The 21033-nt window shown below is 48.1% G+C and overlaps 1 protein-coding gene across 1 annotated transcript in view; it reads right to left on the reverse strand.

Annotated features, from left to right (window-relative positions):
- Positions 1-212: 212 nt before the first annotated feature.
- Positions 213-21033, reverse strand: part of LOC147703375 (uncharacterized) — a 395930-nt gene continuing 375109 nt past the window's right edge. Inside the window, exon 5 of the mRNA XM_086928913.1 lies at positions 213-1679. Within this exon, the coding sequence (XP_086785039.1) occupies positions 1132-1679 (548 nt within the window). The 3' untranslated portion in view covers positions 213-1131. The remainder of the gene's footprint in view (positions 1680-21033) is intronic.

Consider the following 21033-nt stretch of genomic DNA (forward strand, 5'->3'; position numbering starts at 1 on the left):
CAAAAATATACACCTTAATATTGTTAAGGTGTTATCCTAATAGGTTATGGTAGGTTAAAAGTACCAACGAACTCTTATGGGCACATTCACCCGATTCCCTCCTTCCACAGTATCCCAGATCCCATGAAGAAGTAACAGTTCCTACTTCTAACCGTATTTCTTTATTCTGGGTATTTCACTGAATTAACATGCCACCGTCTCGCTTTCTTAGGAGGATTTACCTCCACGTATTTAAACCTTATGCCTGATTACACCTCCTGAACATTATGTTTTTGCAAATATACAGCCTCCCGCAGTATGACTATTTAGAAATAGAAAACACAAACTATGTGACTGTTTACTGAACATGTAAGCACCACGGAAGCGTACCTATCACAAAATGCAGACATAAGATTAAGAAAATGAAACACAGTGGAGAAAAAAAAGGAAAAAATGTAACTCTAGGGAATACAATTCTAAAAGGTATGGATGTTTTAGAATGTGAATGGGGAGTTAAAACCCGTACAGGGTGAATTTTTAGAAGTTAACAAATGCAGACAGGGGAGTGGTCAGTGGTTAGAGATTCTTGCTCTCATGAACGGAAAAAAAACACTGAGGTATTCATTTCAAGTGAAGTGCATTGCGCGCTCCAGGGTGAGTCCTGGTTGCCCTCGAGTTACATTGCACTGTGGCTTACTTTAGGGTTAGTAGCTTACTTGTTTCTATTTGTTTTTCTTTAAAATGGGCTTACTTAAGAAGTGCAAACCTCCGCTTTGTTCTTTTAAATTCTTATATTGTTTCCGAAGTTTGATGGAAGCCATGTAGGATTTTATTTTTTTAATAATAAAAAAAAGGGTTTATTCTCTACCAAAAAACGTGTTTCGAAAACACATGCGTTGGCGGAGATGATGCGTTGGGATCCTATGACCATCCATTCCCATGATGGAGAACTAATGGCAACATGTGCTCTCGTGTATCCTTAGAACCTTTGAAGCAGGCAAGACAAGCTAAGGAGGCAGTTAGTTCAAGAAAGCCGTGGCACAGTTTAACCTCCTTTACTTGATCAAAAGAGTGCATGTGTAAGAAAAGTACCCCTAGATCTGCCCCAAACACCCACCCAGTTCACATCGAGCAAGGAGGTCTGGCCGGCTGCTAGACGTGCTGGACTAACATACTGGGCGGGTCCTTACTCTCCTCTGCTCTAGAAACACAGCAGGTGATGACGCGGAAGAAAGCGCGGACCCGAGAGCACAAGCGCTGCAGGAGAGAGGGTTCGCCGCTGGGAGGCGCCGCTTCGCCAAGCAGATGGTTCTCTGGACGCTGGTTGTAGCGCACCTGGTGGGCTTTCATGGTCTCTGCCCGCTCTTGGGACTGCGGCGGAGGAAGGGTGTGAGACAGGGGAGGCAGGGAGAGGTTTCTTGGTCCTGAGGCAGCGGGGGTGTCTGGAGTCCTGTCCTCCCTCTTGGCTTTCGAGTGCTTCTTGACGGCGCTGAAGGGCGACCCGTGCCTTATGTTTCCCGGATGTTCGGGCTGCCGTTGCAGAGAGCTGGCAGGGAGCTGGTTCATGCCGAGTAGCGCTTCTTGGGTAGGCAGCGACTTGGTCACAGTGGGAGGTTGGTGCAAGCTGCTCTCGCGTTCTTCGGTGGTGCCATGCCTGCCTTCATTGTGAACCATTGGAAGGACTTGCTGCACAACCGTTTCTAAGGACGAAAAAACACAATCTGTGTTAGCAGGCTAGAGAAAAGCATCCAAAGACGAATTAGCTTTTCCAAGAACACACTGGATGTGCCTAGAGAGACAGGTAACACTGGGTACCAGAGTCTGGCATCACTACATGTATACACTACCCGTGACTGCAGGGATTTGTGACAGGTACACATGGGGCATCCTTGCAGTGGTAGTGAATTCTGAGCACTAGAGCTTACCTCCTCCCCTCATTCGCCTGCAGGAATAGACAAATCTGGGCATCCACCGCTTGTTGTTGTAGGTAAAGGAACATCTCAGCAGTAAGGGCCTGATTTAGGGTTTGGTGGCTGAGACGCCCCTCAACAAACGGGACAGATATTCCACCCGCCTTTTCACAAGTGCCACAGGCTATAATACACTTGTAATATGCCAAAAGGGATATCCGTCACGTGAGTGACAGTGTATCCTCCATACCAAACTCTAAATCAGGCTCAAAAAGACTAGCTCCTCCTCCTGCAAAGCGGTGCCTATGCCGATAGGAAGAGGCAGATCTGGGCACTTAAGACTGCTTCCTAAATGTGCACACTACCACTTCCTGAAAGCATCGGAAGTATGAGCACTTAAGAGCAGACCTACAAGGTCAGGGGAGCAACTAGACCCTAACTTCGGTGGAGAGTTAAGACTCCCAGCCAGGGCTGGCTCGAGCACTGGTGGCGGCCGTTACGACAGCCTTTTTTGGCGCTCTCCTCCCCAATAATCTCCTTCTCCAAGAACTCCCTCATTACCACTCTCCAACAGTCCACCTCATCTCTCCATAGCCTCTCTCTAACATACATTTCATTTCTTTATAGTGTTACTCATAGTTCACTCACACTCAGTTCTGTGATCTGCATGTTACCTGTTCTTTACAGCAGGCACATTAACCCTCCGCGCTACTTTACATGAGCCAAAACTGCCACTAGACGAAATTCCGCCTGAAAGCTGCCTGGTGCACAAGGAATTTTATGTTAAACCAAAAATAATTTCTAAACACAGTGCTCCCCACCAAAGTCAATGCCAGCTGCGCCGGTTGCACCACCCAAAGCCAGTCTTGCTCCCAGCAATAGGGCATGACAAGCATTTCCAGAAATGGTGTCAGAGTTAACCTAATAGCCATCATATGAGATAAAGACCAATTTAAGTGGCGGTGGAGGGGGTGGAGGGTGATACTTCCCCCAAATCCCAGCAAGCAAAACAAGGATAAGTTACTTACCTGTAATCCTACTTCTCTTTCAGGGGTATCCTCATCAAAGTCATAAGCACTGAATATTTCCATCCATGGGCGGGGACCCCGAAAGTAATACAAAATATTTATGAAAAAATAAATATACAGCTCTATATATATATAAACATATATCATTTTTTCACACAGCAATGCAGCCCCTACAAGGGAGGCTAAACAATGTAACAAAAAATAACTGTTTTTGCATTAACATACTATAGAATATAGACCACAGGAGGGGAATTATTACTTGAACTCTTTTTAATGAGTAGACTTAAAATAATCAATCTGCAAAAGAGCAGGCATTGTTAGTCTACAGACTGCATTGAAAAACAAACAGTATAGAAAATGAAAGCAAATGTAACACAAAAATCTGGCACTGTGCCTTTAGGGCTGCCATGACCTCCAGCTTTCCATCACGCCTCCGGGGTGACAGTTAGGCCAGTTGTTCTTTGCAGAGACCCGCAGACCGTTTTACAAAGAGATGCTATGTATCTTTTTACTTGCCCGGGGAGGCGGGTGAGATTAGATTATGGAAAACAGGGTTAAAGTCAAAGGGACCTGGGTAATTGTCGTTACAAAGGGAAGGGGTCCCAGACAAAAAACAAAATATTGCAAACTTATATCAATAACACCTTGAGATTACCTTTTACTGGTTAGAGTTCATATTATATTTGATTATACACATGACAAATTTGTGATAAATGTACGTGCCCACATTCACAACGGGGAGGGGGGAAGTGGAGGAAGTGTCAAGGACAGGGTGTGGCCAAGGGCTAATCAGATTCATTCAATGACAAGTATTAATCTCAATTTGAGACTTACTACAGGTGGTCTTTTTAGCCAAAAGGCCACAACATAAGGCTCTTAGAGAGTCCAACATATGACTGATGCACAAAACCAAACTCCGTTTCAGCCGTTAAGGTCTTGCTTGGGGTAGGAGATTGGTCGTAGTTGTGTAGTCCGGGGAGGTGGGTGGGTTGCTTATGACTTTGATGAGGATACCCCTGGAAGAGAACTAAGATTACAGGTAAGTAACTTATTCTTCTCGTCCAGTGGATCCTCATCAATAGCCATAAGCACTGAATGGAATAGCAAGCCCATCCTCCACCTGCAGGCAAATGAGAAATAATGAGCAACAAACAATTAAAGCTTTTTTCAGCGTTGGAACACATTTCTCAAGGAGGCCTGCCCCACTTGAGGGTCCGCTCTGGTATTTGAGTCGAGACAATAGTGTCTTGTAAACGTATGTATAGATTGCCAAGTGGCTGCTTTGCAGATCTCAGAAATCGGTGCATTGCTAAGGAAAGCCGTAGTAGCCGCTTTTCCTCTAGTGGAATAAGCATTGGACCTACACCAAAGTGGCTTTTTTGCTAACTGACAAGCCAGTTTGACACATGACACTATCCACCTGGAGATGGAATGCTTGGAGGCTGGAAAACCTGTTCTGATTGAACCATAATTAATGAACAGTTGATCAGATTTCCTAATCGTCTTAGACCTGTTCAAATAGAATTTCAAAACCCTTTTCAGGTCTAAAGAGTGAAGGGACCTCTCAGCTGGAGTAGAGGGATTAGGAGACAAACATTGGCATAGCCAATGGGTCTTGCCTTTGGGACCTTATAAGTGTTTAGCCATGCATCACTTTATCCTGGGTTGTGTCCTGCTAGGGATTGAAGAGCAATTTCACAACCATCTAAACAGTGGCATTGGCGGCAATAAACAATACTTGGGTTCACCGTAACTAGGAGCAAAAAAGACAGACATCGCTTCTACACCTTTTTGGGGTAGTAAGCACTATATAATTGCAATTTAATTCAATTGTCAACAAAAATACTGCGGATAGCTTTGTCTGTCATACAACTTTTCAGTTTGTTTTAAAGAATTCAAAAGTTTGGAATGTGCACGCATTAGCTTTGGAATTACCTTCTGATGTGCACCGGTATTCTCCAGACGTAGCATTATTTTGACAGCAGTCTTTTAGCAGCATGAAACCACCTCTGGGTGCAATCTCCTAACTTGAGACAACGGGTGATATTCTTCCCAAAATGTGTGGTGGCTCACCTGGGATGTAATTTAGCCCAAGGTCACACATGAGGTCAGCGTGAACGACTCTGTTCATGAACTGCTACAGCCTCAAGACACTCCTCCTCTCAGGGTGGCTACAAGAAAACAAGCGAGAACTAGAGATTGTTTGTTTTCTTCTTTAAGAAAAAATGCAGAATACAAACACAGACCAAAAAGGGTGAAGGAAAAGTGTCATACCAAGGGCAAAATTGATCTTATTAAAAAAGTATTAAATAAAAGTAGAAAAATAGAGGTAAAACAACTCGGAAGAAATAAATGCCAAGTATTGTGCTATGTTGCACTTCAGACCTAACACAGCATTATTGCCTATCCAAAGTGGTTTGTGCAAGAAAAAAAGTTTCTGGGAAGAGAACAACCATCTTTTGAGGGGAAAGTGGCTTACTCGCCTTTCATTTTTTTGCAAAGGTCCTACAACTTCCCTTTTTGTGAAGGCCCTTGAACTTCCTCGAGGACAGGTGGCGAATAATAAAGACGGATGAAAAGAAGTCATATTGAGAAGAGGTGCACTTTGAAAGGTGTGATTCAAACAGGGCAGGCACAGAAAGCTGAAACGTAGTGCACACATTTGAGAAATACCCATGGAAAAAGAACGAGTTCAGCAACAGCAAACAAGCGAATGCTAATGATGAAGTTCGGGGTGTCGGGCTGCTTTAAAAAACAAGCAGAAAAATGATTGCAAGCGAAAGAGAAAGCACAGTAACCTGACTCCGCCGTCTCAGAAAGGCAGATCAGAGAACTAGACGATACTGCAACGCCCGTAACATGACCAAATGCTTTGGCAGTGATAACTGACTTTCCTCCAGCTCCGCCAACTCTGAGTTCTCTAGAAGCACAGCGGCTCTCTAGCAAATCTTCTCAGTGGGCCGTTGCTGTCAAGCGAGTACTTTTGATAAAGGTGCTACATTTTTATATACTTTCCATTCAAGTAAAAACACAGTGGTTATGCTTTGGGGATTCTTGTATCAAAGAGATTTATTTTAAAGTTGCTTTTGACATTTTTGCTTTATACCAACCCATTTGCTAACAAATGTGCTAAAAGATTAGAGACACTCCAAAGGCTATTTCCCTCCACCTTTCCCTTTATTATTTGTTAATATCATTATTTCAAATGAGAATTGATAACCTTGGTTTGAGTCTTAAATGGTTTATTCTTTAATGTTTAGCTGTGTCGTTTCATCTCTAAATCCCTACCGGAAAACACTTTTTAAGTGTAAACCCTCAGCCTCATCCGAGGGTACCAAAATGTGAGACATAGATAACAGCTCCCCATTTCTAATGAAACTGACACTTGAGTTTGTAGAAAAGCTTAGAATGAAGCATCTTCTTTTACGAACACTATTGGGTGTACTGGAAGAAAACACAGCACAGAATTGCCAATGTAATTTTTGTTTCAAATTTGAAATATTTTACAGCACGTTCCTCAACATTCCAGAAGCATGTTAAATCATGAGAATACAAACTCTTACAAGTTACGTCCTAGTAATTAAGCGTTATTAATTTGTATCTATTTTTGCAGTTATCATATATCACACATTTTCCGCAAGACCTTTAGATTGCTTTACTTGAGCTCTAGATTACATACCAGAAGGGCAGATTTTTTTTTAAGAACAGGGAGATTAAGTGATTTGTCCAGAATCACAGGATTTTGGGCAACGCCGGGACTCGAACTTGGTTCTCCAGTTCCAAAGTCGGCCGCATCTTTGAGTAAACGCACCAATCGAGCATTGTTGAACGTTCAATCCTTAAAAATTAGGACATTTAAAATCCAGGATAATACAAGCATTGGAAATGCAATAGGGCTCTCATTAGGAAAGTTTCAGCTATTGGTCTTATAAATGAATTTTTTTTTATTTATGTGTTATTTTTTAAAATAGCTAAATTAATAGCTTTGTCATTTACAATGCCAATAATTATAACTTTCGCAAATGTGACACCTATAGCATTTGTAATGCAACATGTTTGTATTTACGTGACTTAGATGTATTGATATTACAAATAACAATGGCTTTTAATTTTTTTAAATAATTAATACTTAAATAATGTATTTAATTTGTAATGGCAATAGCTTGAACTTTTGTAAATAACTTTTGTGAAGATTATGTTCAGTGTTTTTTATTGTGAAGAAAATCCAAGAACAGAAGTGAAATATTAACATCTTTTTGTGATTTGTAATAAAGCGTGAAAGCGTGAAAGCTTGAAAACAGCTTGAAACATTGAAAGAACATATTTGAACCAGTGATGTGGTGGTGGTGCTGAGTGATGCTGTGGTTACACTGAGTGATGCTGTGGTTGCGCTGAGTGATGCTGGGGTTGCGCTGAGTGATGCTGTGGTTGCGCTGAGTGATGCTGTGGTTGCGCTGAGTGATGCTGTGGTGGTGCTGAGTGATGATGTGGTGGTGCTGAGTGGTGCTGTGGTGATGCTGTGGTGGTGCTGAGTGATACTGCTGTGGTGCTGACTGGTGCTGTGGTGGTGCTGTGGTGGTGCTGAGTGATGCTGTTGTTGCGCTGAGTGATGCTGTTGTTGCGCTGAGTGATGTTGTGTGCGCTGAGTGATGCTGTGGTTGTGCTGAGTGATGCTGTGGTTGTGCTGAGTGATGCAGTGGTTGCGCTGAGTGATTCTGTGGTGGTGCTGAGTGATGCTGTGGTGGTGCTGAGTGATACTGGGGTGGTGCTGAGTGATGCTGGGGTGGTGCTGAGTGGTGCTGTGGGGGAGAGGTGGAAGAGAGCAGCATAACAGCACAGCAGAAGAGAACATGGAGTTAAAGAAGGAGGCGGGTGGAAGAGAGCAGCAGATCAGCACAGGAGCAGAGAACAGGGAGTTAGAGAAAGAGGAGGTGGAAGAGAACAGCAGATTTGCACAGGAGAAGAAAACAGGGAGTTAAAGAAGGAGGCAGGGTGGAAGAGCAGCAGATCAGCACAGGAGAAGAGAAGATAACGGAGTTAAAGAAGGAGGCAGGGTGGAAGAGAGCAGCAGATCAGCACAGGAGAAGAGAAGAGAACAGGGAGTTAGAGAAGGAGGTGGGTGGAATAGAGGGAGGGCGATAGATAGAAGGAGGGAGGGCAATAGAGGGAGGGAGGGCGATAGAGGGAGGGAGGGCGATAAAGTGAGGGCAATAGATAGAGGGAGGGCGATAGATAGATAGAGGGAGGGCGATAGGTAGAGGGAGGGCGATAGATAGAGTGAGGGAGGGCAATAGATAGAGTGAGTGAGGGCAATAGAGTGAGTGAGGGCGATAGAGTAAGTGAGGGCGGTAGAGTGAGTGAGGGCGGTAGAGTGAGTGAGGGCGGTAGAGTGAGTGAGGGCGGTAGAGTGAGTGAGGGTGGTAGAGTGAGTGAGGGTGGTAGAGAGAGTGAGGGCGGTAGAGTGAGGGCATGAGGGCAGTAGAGTGAGGGCGGTAGAGTGAGTGCGTGAGGGCGGTAGAGTGAGGGCGTGTGGGTGGTAGAGGGAGGGCAGTAGAGGCGGTAGAGTGAGGGCGGTAGAATGGTAGAGTGAGGGTAGTAGAGTGAGGGCGTTAGAGTGGTAGAGTGAGGGTAGTAGAGTGAGGCCGTGAGGGCGGTAGAGTGGTATAGTGAGGGTGGTAGAGTGAAAGCGTGAGGGCGGTAGAGTGGTAGAGTGAGGGTGGTAGAGTGAGGGCATGAGGGCAGTAGAGTGAGAGTGGTAGAGTGAGGGCGGTAGAGTGAGGGCGTGAGGGCGGTAGAGTGGTAGAGTGAGGGTGGTAGAGTAGTAGAGTGAGAGCAGTAGAGTGAGGGTGGTAGAGTGAGGGCGGTAGAGTGAGGGCAGTAGAGTGATGGCGGTAGAGTGAAGGCGGTAGAGTGAGGGTGGTAGAGTGAGGGCGGTAGAGTGGTAGGGTGAGGGCTGTAGAGTGGTAGAGTGAGGGCGGTAGAGTGGTAGAGTAAGGGCGGTAGAGTGGTAGAGTGAGGGCGGAAGAGTGGTAGAGAGAGGGCGGTAGAGTGAGGGCGGTAGAGTGTTGGCGGTAGAGTGAAGGCGGTAGAGTGAGGGCGGTAGAGTGAGGGCGGTAGAGTGAGGGCAGTTGAGTGAGGGTGGTAGAGTGAGGGTGGTAGAGTGGTAGGGTGAGGGCTGTAGAGTGGTAGAGTGAGGGCGGTAGAGTGAGGGCGGTAGAGTGGTAGAGTGAGGGCGGTAGAGTGAGGGTGGTAGAGTAGTAGAGTGAAGGCGGTAGAGTGAGGGCGGTAGAGTGAGGGCGGTAGAGAGAGGGCGGTAGAGTGATGGCGGTAGAGTGAAGGCGGTAGAGTGAGGGCGGTAGAGTGAGGGCGGTAGAGTGAGGGTGGTAGAGTGAGGGCGGTAGAGTGGTAGGGTAAGGGCGGTAGAGTGGTAGAGTGAGGGCGGTAGAGTGGTAGAGTAAGGGCGGTAGAGTGGTAGAGTGAGGGCGGTAGAGTGGTAGAGTGAGGGCGATAGAGTGAGAGCGGAAGAGTGGTAGTGTGAGGGCGGTAGAGTGGTAGAGGAAGGGCGGTAGAGTGGTAGAGTGAGGGCGGTAGAGTGAGGGCGGGAGGGCGGTAGAGTGAGGGCGGTAGAGTGAGGGCAGTAGAGTGGTAGAGTGAGGGCAGTAGAGTGATGGCGTGAGAGCGGTAGAGTGGTAGAGTGAGGGCGGTAGAGTGGTAGCGTGAGGGCGGTACAGTGAGGGTGGTAGAGTAGTAGAGTGAGGGCGGTAGAGTGAGGGCGGTAGAGAGAGGGCGGTAGAGTGAGGACGGTAGAGGGAGGGCGGTAGAGTGAGGGTGGTAGAGTGAGGGCGGTAGAGTTGTATGGTGAGGGCTGTAGAGTGGTAGAGTGAGGCCGGTAGAGTGAGAATGGTAAAGTGGTAGAGTAAGAGCGGTAGAGTGAGGGCGGTAGAGTGAGGGCGGTAGAGTGGTAGAGTAAGGGCGGTAGAGTGAAGGCGGAAGAGTGGTAGAGTGAGGGCGGTAGAGTGGTAGAGGAAGGGCGATAGAGTGGTAGAGTGAGGGTGGTAGAGTGAGGGTGGTAGAGTGAGGGCGGTAGAGTGAGGGCGGGAGGGCGGTAGAGTGAGGGCATGAGAGCGGTAGAGTGAGGGCGGTAGAGTGGTAGAGTGAGGGTGGTAGAGTAGTAGAGTGAGGGCAGTAGAGTGAGGGCGTTAGAGTGGTAGAGTGAGGGCGGTAGAGTGATAGGGTGAGGGCTGTAGAGTGGTAGAGTGAGGGCTGTAGAGTGGTAGAGTGAGGGTGGTAGAGTGGTAGAGGAAGAGTGGTAGAGTGAGGGCGGTAGAGTGAGGGCGGTAGAGTGAGGGCGGTAGAGTGAGGGCGGAAGAGTGGTAGAGTGAGGGCGGTAGAGTGGTAGAGGAAGGGCGGTAGAGTGGTAGAGTGAGGGCGGTAGAGTGAGGGCGGGAGGGCGGTAGAGTGAGGGCAGTAGAGTGGTAGAGTGAGGGCAGTAGAGTAGTAGAGTGAGGGCGTGAGAGCGTGAGAGCGGTAGAGTGGTAGAGTGAGGGCGGTAGAGTGAGGGTGGTAGAGTGAGGGCGGTAGAGTGGTATGGTGAGGGCTGTAGAGTGGTAGAGTGAGGGCGGGAGAGTGAGGACAGTAGAGTGGTAGAGTAAGAGCGGTAGAGTGAGGGCGGTAGAGTGAGGGCGGTAGAGTGGTAGAGTGAGGGCGGTAGAGTGAGGGGGGAAGAGTGGTAGAGTGAGGGCGGTAGAATGAGGGTGGTAGAGTGGTAGAGGAAGGGCAGTAGAGTGGTAGAGTGAGGGCGGTAGAGTGAGGGTGGGAGGGCGGTAGAGTGAGGGCGGTAGAGTGAGGGCATGAGAGGGGTAGAGTGAGGGCAGTAGAGTGGTAGAGTGAGGGCGGTAGAGTGAGGGTGGTAGAGTAGTAGAGTGAGGGTGGTAGAGTAGTAGAGTGAGGGCGGTAGAGTGAGGGCGTTAGAGTGGTAGAGTGAGGGCGGTAGAGTGGTAGGGTGAGGGCTGTAGAGAGGTAGAGTGAGGGCTGTAGAGTGGTAGAGTGAGGGCGGTAGAGTGGTAGAGGAAGAGTGGTAGAGTGAGGGCGGTAGAGTGAGGGCGGTAGAGTGAGGGCGGAAGAGCGGTAGAGTGAGGGCGGTAGAGTGGTAGAGGAAGGGCGGTAGAGTGAGGGCGGTAGAGTGAGGGCAGGAGGGCGGTAGAGTGAGGGCAGTAGAGTGGTAGAGTGAGGGCAGTAGAGTGGTAGAGTGAGGGCAGTAGAGTGAGGGCGTGAGAGCGGTAGAGTGGTAGAGTGAGGGCTGTAGAGTGAGGGTGGTAGAGTGAGGGCAGTAGAGTGAGGGTGGTAGAGTGAGGGCGGTAGAGTGAGGGTGGTAGAGTAGTAGAGTGAGGGCGGTAGAGTAAGGGCAGTAGAGTGAGGGCGGTAGAGTGAGGGCGGTAGAGTGAGGGCGGTAGAGTGGTAGGGTGAGTGCTGTAGAGTGGTAGAGTGAGGGCGGTAGAGTGAGGGCGGTAGAGAGGTATAGTAAGGGCGGTAGAGTGGTAGAGGAAGGGCGGTAGAGTGGTAGAGTGAGGGCGGTAGAGTGAGGGCGGGAGGGCGGTAGAGTGAGGGCAGTAGAGTGGTAGAGTGAGGACAGTAGAGTGGTAGAGTGAGGGCAGTAGAGTGAGGGCGTGAGAGCGGTAGAGTGAGGGCGGTAGAGTGAGGGTGGTAGAGTGAGGGCGGTAGAGTGAGGGCGGTAGAGTAGTAGAGTGAGGGCGGTAGAGTAAGGGCGGTAGAGTGAGGGCGGTAGAGTGAGGGCGGTAGAGTGAGGGTGGTAGAGTGGTAGGGTGAGGGCTGTAGAGTGGCAGAGTGAAGGCGGTAGAGTGAGGGCGGTAGAGTGGTAGAGTAAGGGCGGTAGAGTGGTAGAGGTAGAGTGGTAGAGTGAGGGCGGTAGAGTGCGGGTGGTAGATTAGTAGAGTGAGGGTGGTAGAATGAGGGCGGTAGAGTGAGGGCGGTAGAGTGGTAGGGTGAGGGCTGTAGAGTGGTAGAGTGAGGGCTGTAGAGTGGTAGAGTGAGGGTGGTAGAGTGGAAGAGGAAGAGTGGTAGAGTGAGGGTGGTAGAGTGAGGGCGGTAGAGTGAGGGCGGTAGAGTCCGGCCAAAGAAAACTAACAAAGGAAGCTGAGCATGCATGCAGAGTGGCGAGTGAGAGACTAGCGCTGCCTGCTCTGTAGGCATTCGAAAAGGAAAGTGCGTGGCAGAAGTACAGGCTACCTGACTCTTCCTACGCACCCATTCAGTTGTTGGCCTCTCAGCTGAGTCTGCCAACTAGACAAACAAGAAAACTGAGACAACATATTTAAATAGCTAAGAAGGGAGTCAGAATAGGGAAGGGACTCGGGGTGATTTGTAGCTATGTTTGGCAATCCTACTCATTGCATCACTTCTGCTGAATGAAAAATAAGTGGAAATAATAAGCGAGTACAGCACAAACAACAATCACTAGTAGAAACGCAACAAACTAGTTCCGAGAAAGAAGGACTGTTTCCCACTCTATATAAAGGCAGTAGCTTCTGGCACAACACAAGCACCTGTGGATTAGCAACATCTGGGTGTCATCTGACCGTGCTGGCAGCCTTCCAGCAAGGCAGCGCAGGAAACTCAACGAGGGAAAGCTAGAAGACATTCAACCAGAAAAGGAAAAGCTGCCATGTTAAAATAAGCGCGAGACACGGCCTGGCGGCCGTGTAAAGTGAAAGTACGGCTGGCCTGGGCAGTGAAAGGGGAGGAGGGAGGAGAAATGCGAGTCACGGCAGCAGCAGCCTTTGATGTGCCGGCCAGCCGTGCAGTGAATAATTAGGGGAGGAGAAATGCCGGCTGGGGGAAGCTTGAGATGCCTGTGGGAGGGAGGAAGGGAGTCAGAATAGGGAAGGGACTCAGGGGTGATTTGTAGCTATGTTTGGCAATCCTACTCATTGCATCACTTCTGCCGAATGAAAAATAAGTGGAAATAATAACCGAGTACAGCACAAACAACAATCACTACTAGAAACGCAACAAACTAGTTCCGAGAAAGAAGGACTGTTTCCCACTCTATATAAAGGCAGTAGCTTCTGGCACAACAGAAGCCCCTGTGAATTAGCAACATCTGGGTGTCATCTGACCGTACTAGCAGCCTTCCAGCAAGGCAGGGCAGGAAACTGAATGAGGGAAAGCTAGAAGACATTCAACCAGAAAAGGAAAACCTGCCAAGTTAAAATAAACGCGAGACACGGCCTGGCGGCCGTGTAAAGTGAAAGTACGGCCGGCCTGGGCAGTGAAAGGGGAGGAGGGAGGAGAAATGCGAGTCACGGCAGCAGCAGCCTTTGATGTGCCGGCCGGCCGTGCAGTGAATAATTAGGGGAGGAGAAATGCCGGCTGGGGGAAGCTTGAGATGCCTGTGGGAGGGAGGCTGGTGGCTTTGATGTGCACGCGCTTTTTGCCAATGCGCTTGCGCATTGAACTTGTTTTTCTCGGGCACAGCAACAAATCGCCGAGATGGTTAAGCTCTCGTTAAGCCACAATATAGCTCGCCAGCTATGCGCAAGCGCATTAGCAGGCAAGCCCTAAAAAAGCAGTACTTATTACTACCAGGTGCGGTATCAACTCAATATCATTGCAGCCAATTGGTATTAAGGGTTCTCTGCTGTGCCCTACCGATTAAATTCAGCGCAGTCTGTAAGTCTGTACTGGATGAGTTCTGTGCATCTGCGATTGCTTGAAAGCCTAGAAAAGCCCGGATGTTCAGTAATGCAGCTTGCGCGCTATCAGTCGTCATCCAAAAGAAAAACAAAGAACAGCTGTGTCCTCTGGTACGGACCAGCTTATCAATTTGACACTACAAGCTACGCCGCTGTACCCTGCCAGCAGCGTCGAGAAAATTCAGTAAGATTGACTAAAAAAGGTGAATGCATTGCCCTTCCTACCTACAGTGGGTGCCTGCCAACAACGCAGACAAGGTCGAGCCCCAAGTTATATGTGTATTGACATGTTTGGGTGACCTTTGAAAACTCTACTTTGATATCCTGTTCTAGCCCTCCAAGTTAAGCCCCAATGTATTAAAACAAATAAAACAAGATGTCCGGTTCCAGCAGCGCATGACCGCGCTGTGTTTAATGATCCACAAAGGAATGCAGCTGGCACCCTGCGCGGTGCTGCTTGCTCCCGCAAGCTGGAGGCCATGGGAGTAAACATTCACTAAAAAAGGTGGGGCATGCACCCCCCTTTGGCCAATTGCGTGCTTTCATTTTTGAAAGCCACACGCAAAGGCCAATACAATGTGTGGAAAATCTAAAGCCACACGCACAAGTTTACTGAAAAGTCTGGAGTGATTCCAAGAGGCCCTCTCCTAGAGCAGCGCTACTGCACTAGACTTGACTTAAAAAGGTAGGCAGAGAAATGGCTTGATTGACATGGAAATCCGACACCACCTTCGGAAGGAAGGAGGGGTGGGTTCTCAAAACAACTCTATTGAGATGAAAAACTGTGTATGGTTCTTTCGAGCAGAGAGCCTGGATCTCGCTCACTCTGCGAGCTGAAGTAATCGCCACCAAAAAGGCTGCCTTCCAAGTTAGGTGCTGGAGGGTTGCCTTGTGTATAGGTTCAAATGGGGGACCCATCAGTTTAGAAAGAACCATATTCAGCTCCCAGGGAGGCGAAGGAGGTGGAATAGGAGATTAGACCTTCTTTAACCCGTAATGGCAGCCAGGTGCACTTTTATTGAAGAGAATTTTAGACCTGCCTTAGCTAAGTGAAGTAGGTAAGGTAGAATCACATCCTTCTGCCCCTTGGCAGCGTGGTAATTGTTTTGCATGCACCACATATAAAAACGCTTCCATTTACAAGCATAAGAGGGTTTTGTGGAAGGTCTTCTTGCTTCTTTCAAGATGGTCATGCAGTTCTGAGGGAGTCCTAAATGACCATATTGGAGGACCTGAGGAGCCATGCTGCCAAGTTCAGTGACGGAAGGTTGGAGGGATGAATGCTCCCGTCCATCTTGGACAGCATGTCTGGTCTGCATGGAAATCTCTTGTATGGACGTTCTGCCATGTGCAGACGGTCCGGTTACCACCACTGCTGTGGCCAGTCTGGAGCATTTAGAATCATCCTCGAATCTGAGTGGGAGAGTTTGGTCATGACCTTCGAGATGAGAGGAAGGGGAAGAAAGGCGTACACAAATCCTCCTGACCAGTTGATCAAAAGGGCATTCACTCTCGACCCTGGTCAGTAGAATCTTGAGGCGAAATTGCAGCACTTTTTGTTTGTGTCGTCCGTGAACAGGTTGATGCTTGGGCGACCCCATTCTCGGAAAATGTCTTCGACAACTTAGTCGTTTAGAACCCAGGCCTGCTGGTCCTCGAAGTGACAAGTGAGAGCGCCTGCTTTTAAATTCTGCTCCCCGGTAGGTGTATTGCAGTTATCGTCAGATTCCTCGCAAGGCGCCAATGCCAGAGAGCTTGGGCTTCCAGAAATAGAGATCTCGACTGAGTCCCTCCCTGTTTGTTCAGATAGTAAATGGTGGTCGTATTGTCTGTCTGTACTAGAATGGAGTTGGTCTGAATTGAAGGGAGGAGGAAGGCCTTGAGAGCTAGATGCACTGCTCTCAGCTCCAGCATGTTGATGTGATACAATTGTTCTTTTGTTGACCATCGACCTTGAGTCTGGAGGGACCTCATGTGTTTTCCCCAACCCAGGAGGGAAGCATCCGTGATTAATGATTGAGAGGGAGGTGTCTGATGGAATGGAACCTCTACCAACAGATTTTCCTGTCGATTCCACCATGGAATCAATGCTCTGGCTGCTTTCGACAGATGTATCCTGTCTTACCACCGAGCCGTTGCTAATCCCGCTTGTCTCCAAGATCCTGCTGCAAAAGACGCATCCTCAGCCTGGCGTTGGGGACAAGAAAAATGCAGGATGCCATCGACCCTAGGAGAGAGGCAACCTGAGACAAAGTTAAACTGCTGCGCAGAATCTGCTTGCCTTTCCGAGTGATAGATGACAGTTTCTCCTCCGAAATAAACACTTTTCCTATTTCTGAGTCTATTGTAGCCCCCAGATAGTGGGGGTCAATGCTGAAAACGTAGAGTTCCCATTCTGCAGCGTAGTTAACACCCATTGGTCTTTTGTGATGTTGCATCACTCTTCCAGGTGGTTGGCTATACTTCCCCCCCCACTGGAGTGGGAAACGGCGATGGGGGAAGTGGGCACTCATTGCTCGGATGGAGTTTTTGCTGAGGCAGAAGATTGGCAAGAGGCTCCTCTCCCTCTAGGAGCAAGACGTCCCTGATAGTGGAATTTCGATTGGTTCTGCAGATGTGGTGCCTCTGCCAGTGAGGGGTTTGAACCCTTTGATGGAAGGGCCGTCGATCGTATGGCCTGTATCGGCTCCCTTAACTCCTTCTTTCTTTCAAGCCCTACGGTCTTCAGGGTATCAAGCTCCGTCTTCATCCTCAACATCTCCTCATCTGTGTGAGTGCCATACAAGGAGGACCCTGAGAAAGGGAGGTTGAGGATCCGGGACTGAGTTTCAGCTTTTAGCGCAGTTAGTCGGGCCAGGATGACAGTCTTGCACAGATTCTATGTGCATAGGAGTGCGCAGACAGTGTCGCTCCATCCGCTGCGGCGCTGATTACTTGGTTTGCCACCAAGCTTCCTTCCTGCAATATCTCTTCAAAGTCCCTGCGGTCCTCTTCGGGTAGTTTTTCTGTAAACGTTTGAAGTGAGTCCCACAAGGATCTGTCATAATATTTCCGAGGCGCGGGAGACCTTCAACATGGAGAATGAAGCTCCACAGACTTTTCTCCCCCACAAATCCTGTTTTCTGCTCTCTTTATCGGGAGGGACAGTCGATGAGGAGGCCACTGCATGTGTCTTTTTTGCAGCTGCAATTATTACAGTCAGGAGGCGGGTCAGATCTAAGAAATAATGGATCTTCCTCCAGAGGCTTGTATTTCTTCAAGATTCTTGCTGGCGCAGTCTTGAGGGTTGCCGGTGTAAGGAAAGTGTCCATCATAGGCTGAAGGAGACCCGGCACCAAAGGCAACAAGGGTCTAGCTGCTGATCTTTGATGTAAAATCTAAAAAATCACTGAGTATGAACTCTGCTGGGAAGGCATAACAATGTTCAACTTTGTTGCCTCTCTGGCCAGAACATCCTGTAAAGTAGTGACGTCATCCACCAGAGAGACCCTGGACGGTGAGCTGTCTGTAAGATTGTGTAGAAGAGGGCGAACATGTTGGTGACCTGAGTCTTCTCCTATGACCTCGAGACGTAGATCTCCTTCTTGAGGAAGGTGCAGGAGTACGTGTATGATCTCGACCCCTCAATGGAGTACTATGAGAGAGATCTAGAGCTTGTACCAGCCGGGCCAGAGGAGACCTGTGTAGAGGTCTGGAGTAATCCTGAGTACCTTGTGCTTGTATTGTTCTAGATTTTGGCCAGTGATGCAGTAATCACCTAGGGGAGAGGTGCACAGATGGAGATTACTACCTCACTTCTCGTGCAGGAGCCTCAGAGTGTGATCAGCGACGTACAGGCAAAGACGCAGGACTGCTAGAGTTCGAGATAATCACCTCCGGTGACCTTACAGACAATGACGAAGTGCGTCTTGAACCCGTGTGATGGGTCGACACCGACTGGCGAGAGTGTCTCGACGTTGAATGTGAAGTCACTGTGTCCTGAACCAGTGCTGGTGATTTTGCTCTTGATGTCAGTGGTGATGACGGAGAAAGCTCCATTGGCGTGAGGAGGACCTAGCTCAATGTCTCGACGTTGAGCGATGTGTCTTCGGCATCGACTGTTCTCTGGGAGTAGAACTGTACCCTGACGTCAATCGCTGCCTGGTTGATCACGACGGAGGGGGTGTTCATCTAGATATCAAACGTCCTTGAGTTGAATGCTGGGAGGACATAGATGGAGCCTTATGACTCGACGGCAATCCTCTACGAGAAGACACCGATGGAGACTGGTGCCTTGACGTCGAACGTCTGAGAGAGGACGCCGACGGAGTCTCATGCCTCGACGTCGAACGTTGCGCCATCACTGATTGAGACCTACTCCTCGACATTGAGCGTCTCCGGGTTGGTGCCAACGGAGGGCCTGCTACCTAATGACTCGACTTCGAAATTGTCGTCTTCGATCTTGGCGATTGGTGCACGGGCACCATCGATGGCTTCGACGACGACATCTGTTTCTTCGCCGTTGGTAAATTTGATGCCGATCCCGACGGGGAACAGATCGGGATTTTGCTTCTCGACGTCGATCTGGCCCTCTTTTTCTTCTGTCTCACAAGAGACCTACCTCTCTCAGAAAGTCCAAAGAGGCGAATCATTTTCCTTTCCTTGAGAGTTCTCCTAGACAGCTTCTTGCAATGCTGTCCGGTCTCTGGGGATGAGAGTCAGGAAGGCAGAGAATACACACAGAATGTTTGTCAGACCTGGCCTTCTTCTTGCCACAGAAGGGGCAAGGGTCAAAAAGAGATGACAGTATGACAGAAAATAAATCACTTTCTGTTAAAAAGATTGTCGTACCTCACTCTAATACCTAGAAAAAGTCAAGTAAAAGGTAGAAAACCGCTGTAGAGAATTTTTTGACAAAAAAGACAAAAAGTCAGAGCTGTGGATTCCAGGGTCCTGCCTGAAGGAGCCGGAAAGAACAACTGACATAACTGTCACCCATGAGGCATGATGGGAAGCTGGAGGTCATGGCTACCTTAAAGGCACAGTGCCAGATTTTTGTGTTACATTTGCTTTCATTTTCTATACAGTTGGTTTTTCAATGCAGTCTGTAGGCTGACAAGGCCTGCTCTTTTGCAGATTATTTTAAGTCTACTCATTAAAAAGAGTTCAAGTAATATTTGCCCTCCTGTGGTTTATATTCTATAGTATGTTAATGCAAAAGTAGTTTTTCTTTACATAGTTTAGCTTCCCTTATGAGGGTTGCATTGATGTGTGGAAACATTATATATGTTTATGTATATATATATATATATATATATATATATATAGCTGTATACATATGATTTCATATATATATTTTATTACTTCTGGGGTCCCCGCGCATGGGCAGGAATATTCAATAAATCAGTCAGGGAATTGTAAGTGAGCTACTCACCCCTGAGGGTCTCGAGGCATTGGGGGTGGTCCGTAGATCTGTCTAGCCGAAGAGCCAGGTCTTGAGGGTCTTCCTGAAGGTGTTCAGGGAGGGGGCTCATCTAATGTCTGCCGGTAGCTCGTTCCAGGTCTTGGCTGCAGGATCTTCCGCCTGCTTTGGCTCTGTGGATGCGCAGGGTTTCGGCCATTGCGAGGTTGGAAGATCGGAGGTTTCTTTTGGTTACATGGAAGTTAATTCTGTTGTTAAGGTATTTGGGTCCGTTGTTGTATAGGCATTTGTAGGCGTGAGTGAGGATTTTGAAGGTGACTCTTTTCTCTACGGGGGAGTCAGTGGAGTCTTCGTAGATGCTGGATGAAGTGTTCGTGTCGGGGGATGCCAAGGACTGGCAGCGGTGTTCTGTATTGTCTGGAGTTTGCGGAGTAGGGACTTGCTGATTCCGGCGTAGAGTGCGTTTCCGTAGTCCAGTCTGCTGGTGATGAGTGCATGGGTGACTGTCTTCCTTGACTCAAAGGGATCCACTTGAAGGTCTTTTGGAGGAAGTGGAGGGTGTTAAAACAGCTGGAGGTGACGGTGTTGACCTGGCGGTTCATGGTGAGTGATGAGTCAAGAACAATGCCAAGGTTCTTGGCGTGGTCTGAAGGGGTGGATGGGCTACAGAGGGCAGTTGGCCACCATGTGCTGTCCCATGCTGAAGAGGTGTCTTTTCGGCGTTGAGCTTCAGGCAGCTGCGATGTCTTGCATTCCTTCCTGGAAGTTGAGTGTGGCGGTGGTGGGGTCTTTGGTGAGGGAGGATGAGTTGGGTGTCGTCAGTGTAGGATATGATGTTGAGGTTGTGTCATCGGACAATGACTGCGAGGGGGGCCATGTAGATGTTGAAGAGAGTCTGGCTCAGTGAAGACTCAAGTGGGACTCCGCAGGTGATTTTTGTGGGGTCGAAGAGAAAGGGTGACACTCTGATCCTTTGGCTTCTTCAGTTGCTTATGACTATTGATGAGGATTCCCTGGAAGAGAATTTAAAAATATTTATTGGAGATGATTTAAGGGAGAGTAGAAGTCTCCCCTGAGAATTTTTCGAAATTTTTAAGATCAAATTTCTAAAATGCCTCAGACCCATATAGGGCATTCATGAACTATTCCATTATTTTCATGGTGCACCAGGAAGCCTGGCCTTTCCTAACAGTAGATCTCATTTTTTTTCAAATGACTTAAGTCAGAAATTACTTCCACTATACTAAGGTCATCATTTTTTGATGGTGGAGCCTCTTATGACAAGAAGTACATTCACTACGACAGTGCCTGAAGAAATTGACCATGCATACTTCAGCCACAGTCATGGGTACCTCTGAAAATTACCTATGGTATTCAAGGGTCAGCATTTTGCCATTGACACTACCTGTAAAATGAGCACAGGAAATCTTATGACAAAAGTTACCTCAAATATCAGTTGCAAAAGTTTGCTATAGATCCACCCTATATGCTTAGAATTAAGTGCATCATGTCACGGCCTTCAGCCAAGTGTGGTGGAGCGAGTTCTGGGACCCTGCCCCTGGGTATGACTGGGTTATCCGCGTTCTCAGTTAGACAGATTGAGTCCCCACAGTCAATGATGGTGTCTTCATAGAAACATGTCGGGGCCTGCAGTTTACTACAGTTAACACCTCCCATCCATACGCTTTTAGTGCCCTTGTCGATAAGGCAAGAATAACCTCCAGTATGCCAGACCAGCAGCACACTGGCACGCATAACACATACACTCACACACATTCTCACTATATCTCTGGCACTTTTCGGAACCTTTATACTCTATCACACTCACACACAGACACACTGCCACTCATACTTCCATTATTCAATCTACTTTTATTGTGTTAGGAAAGTTTGCCCTGCTGCTTTTGCTATACCTGCCTTGCATTTTAGTGAACCTTAATAAAAACATATTCTCTATACACTATTAAAAAATAATAATATATTGCCATGTCAATGTTTGTTAC

Source organism: Lissotriton vulgaris, chromosome 7 (assembly GCF_964263255.1).
Source record: "Lissotriton vulgaris chromosome 7, aLisVul1.2, whole genome shotgun sequence".
NCBI lineage: Eukaryota > Metazoa > Chordata > Amphibia > Caudata > Salamandridae > Lissotriton > Lissotriton vulgaris.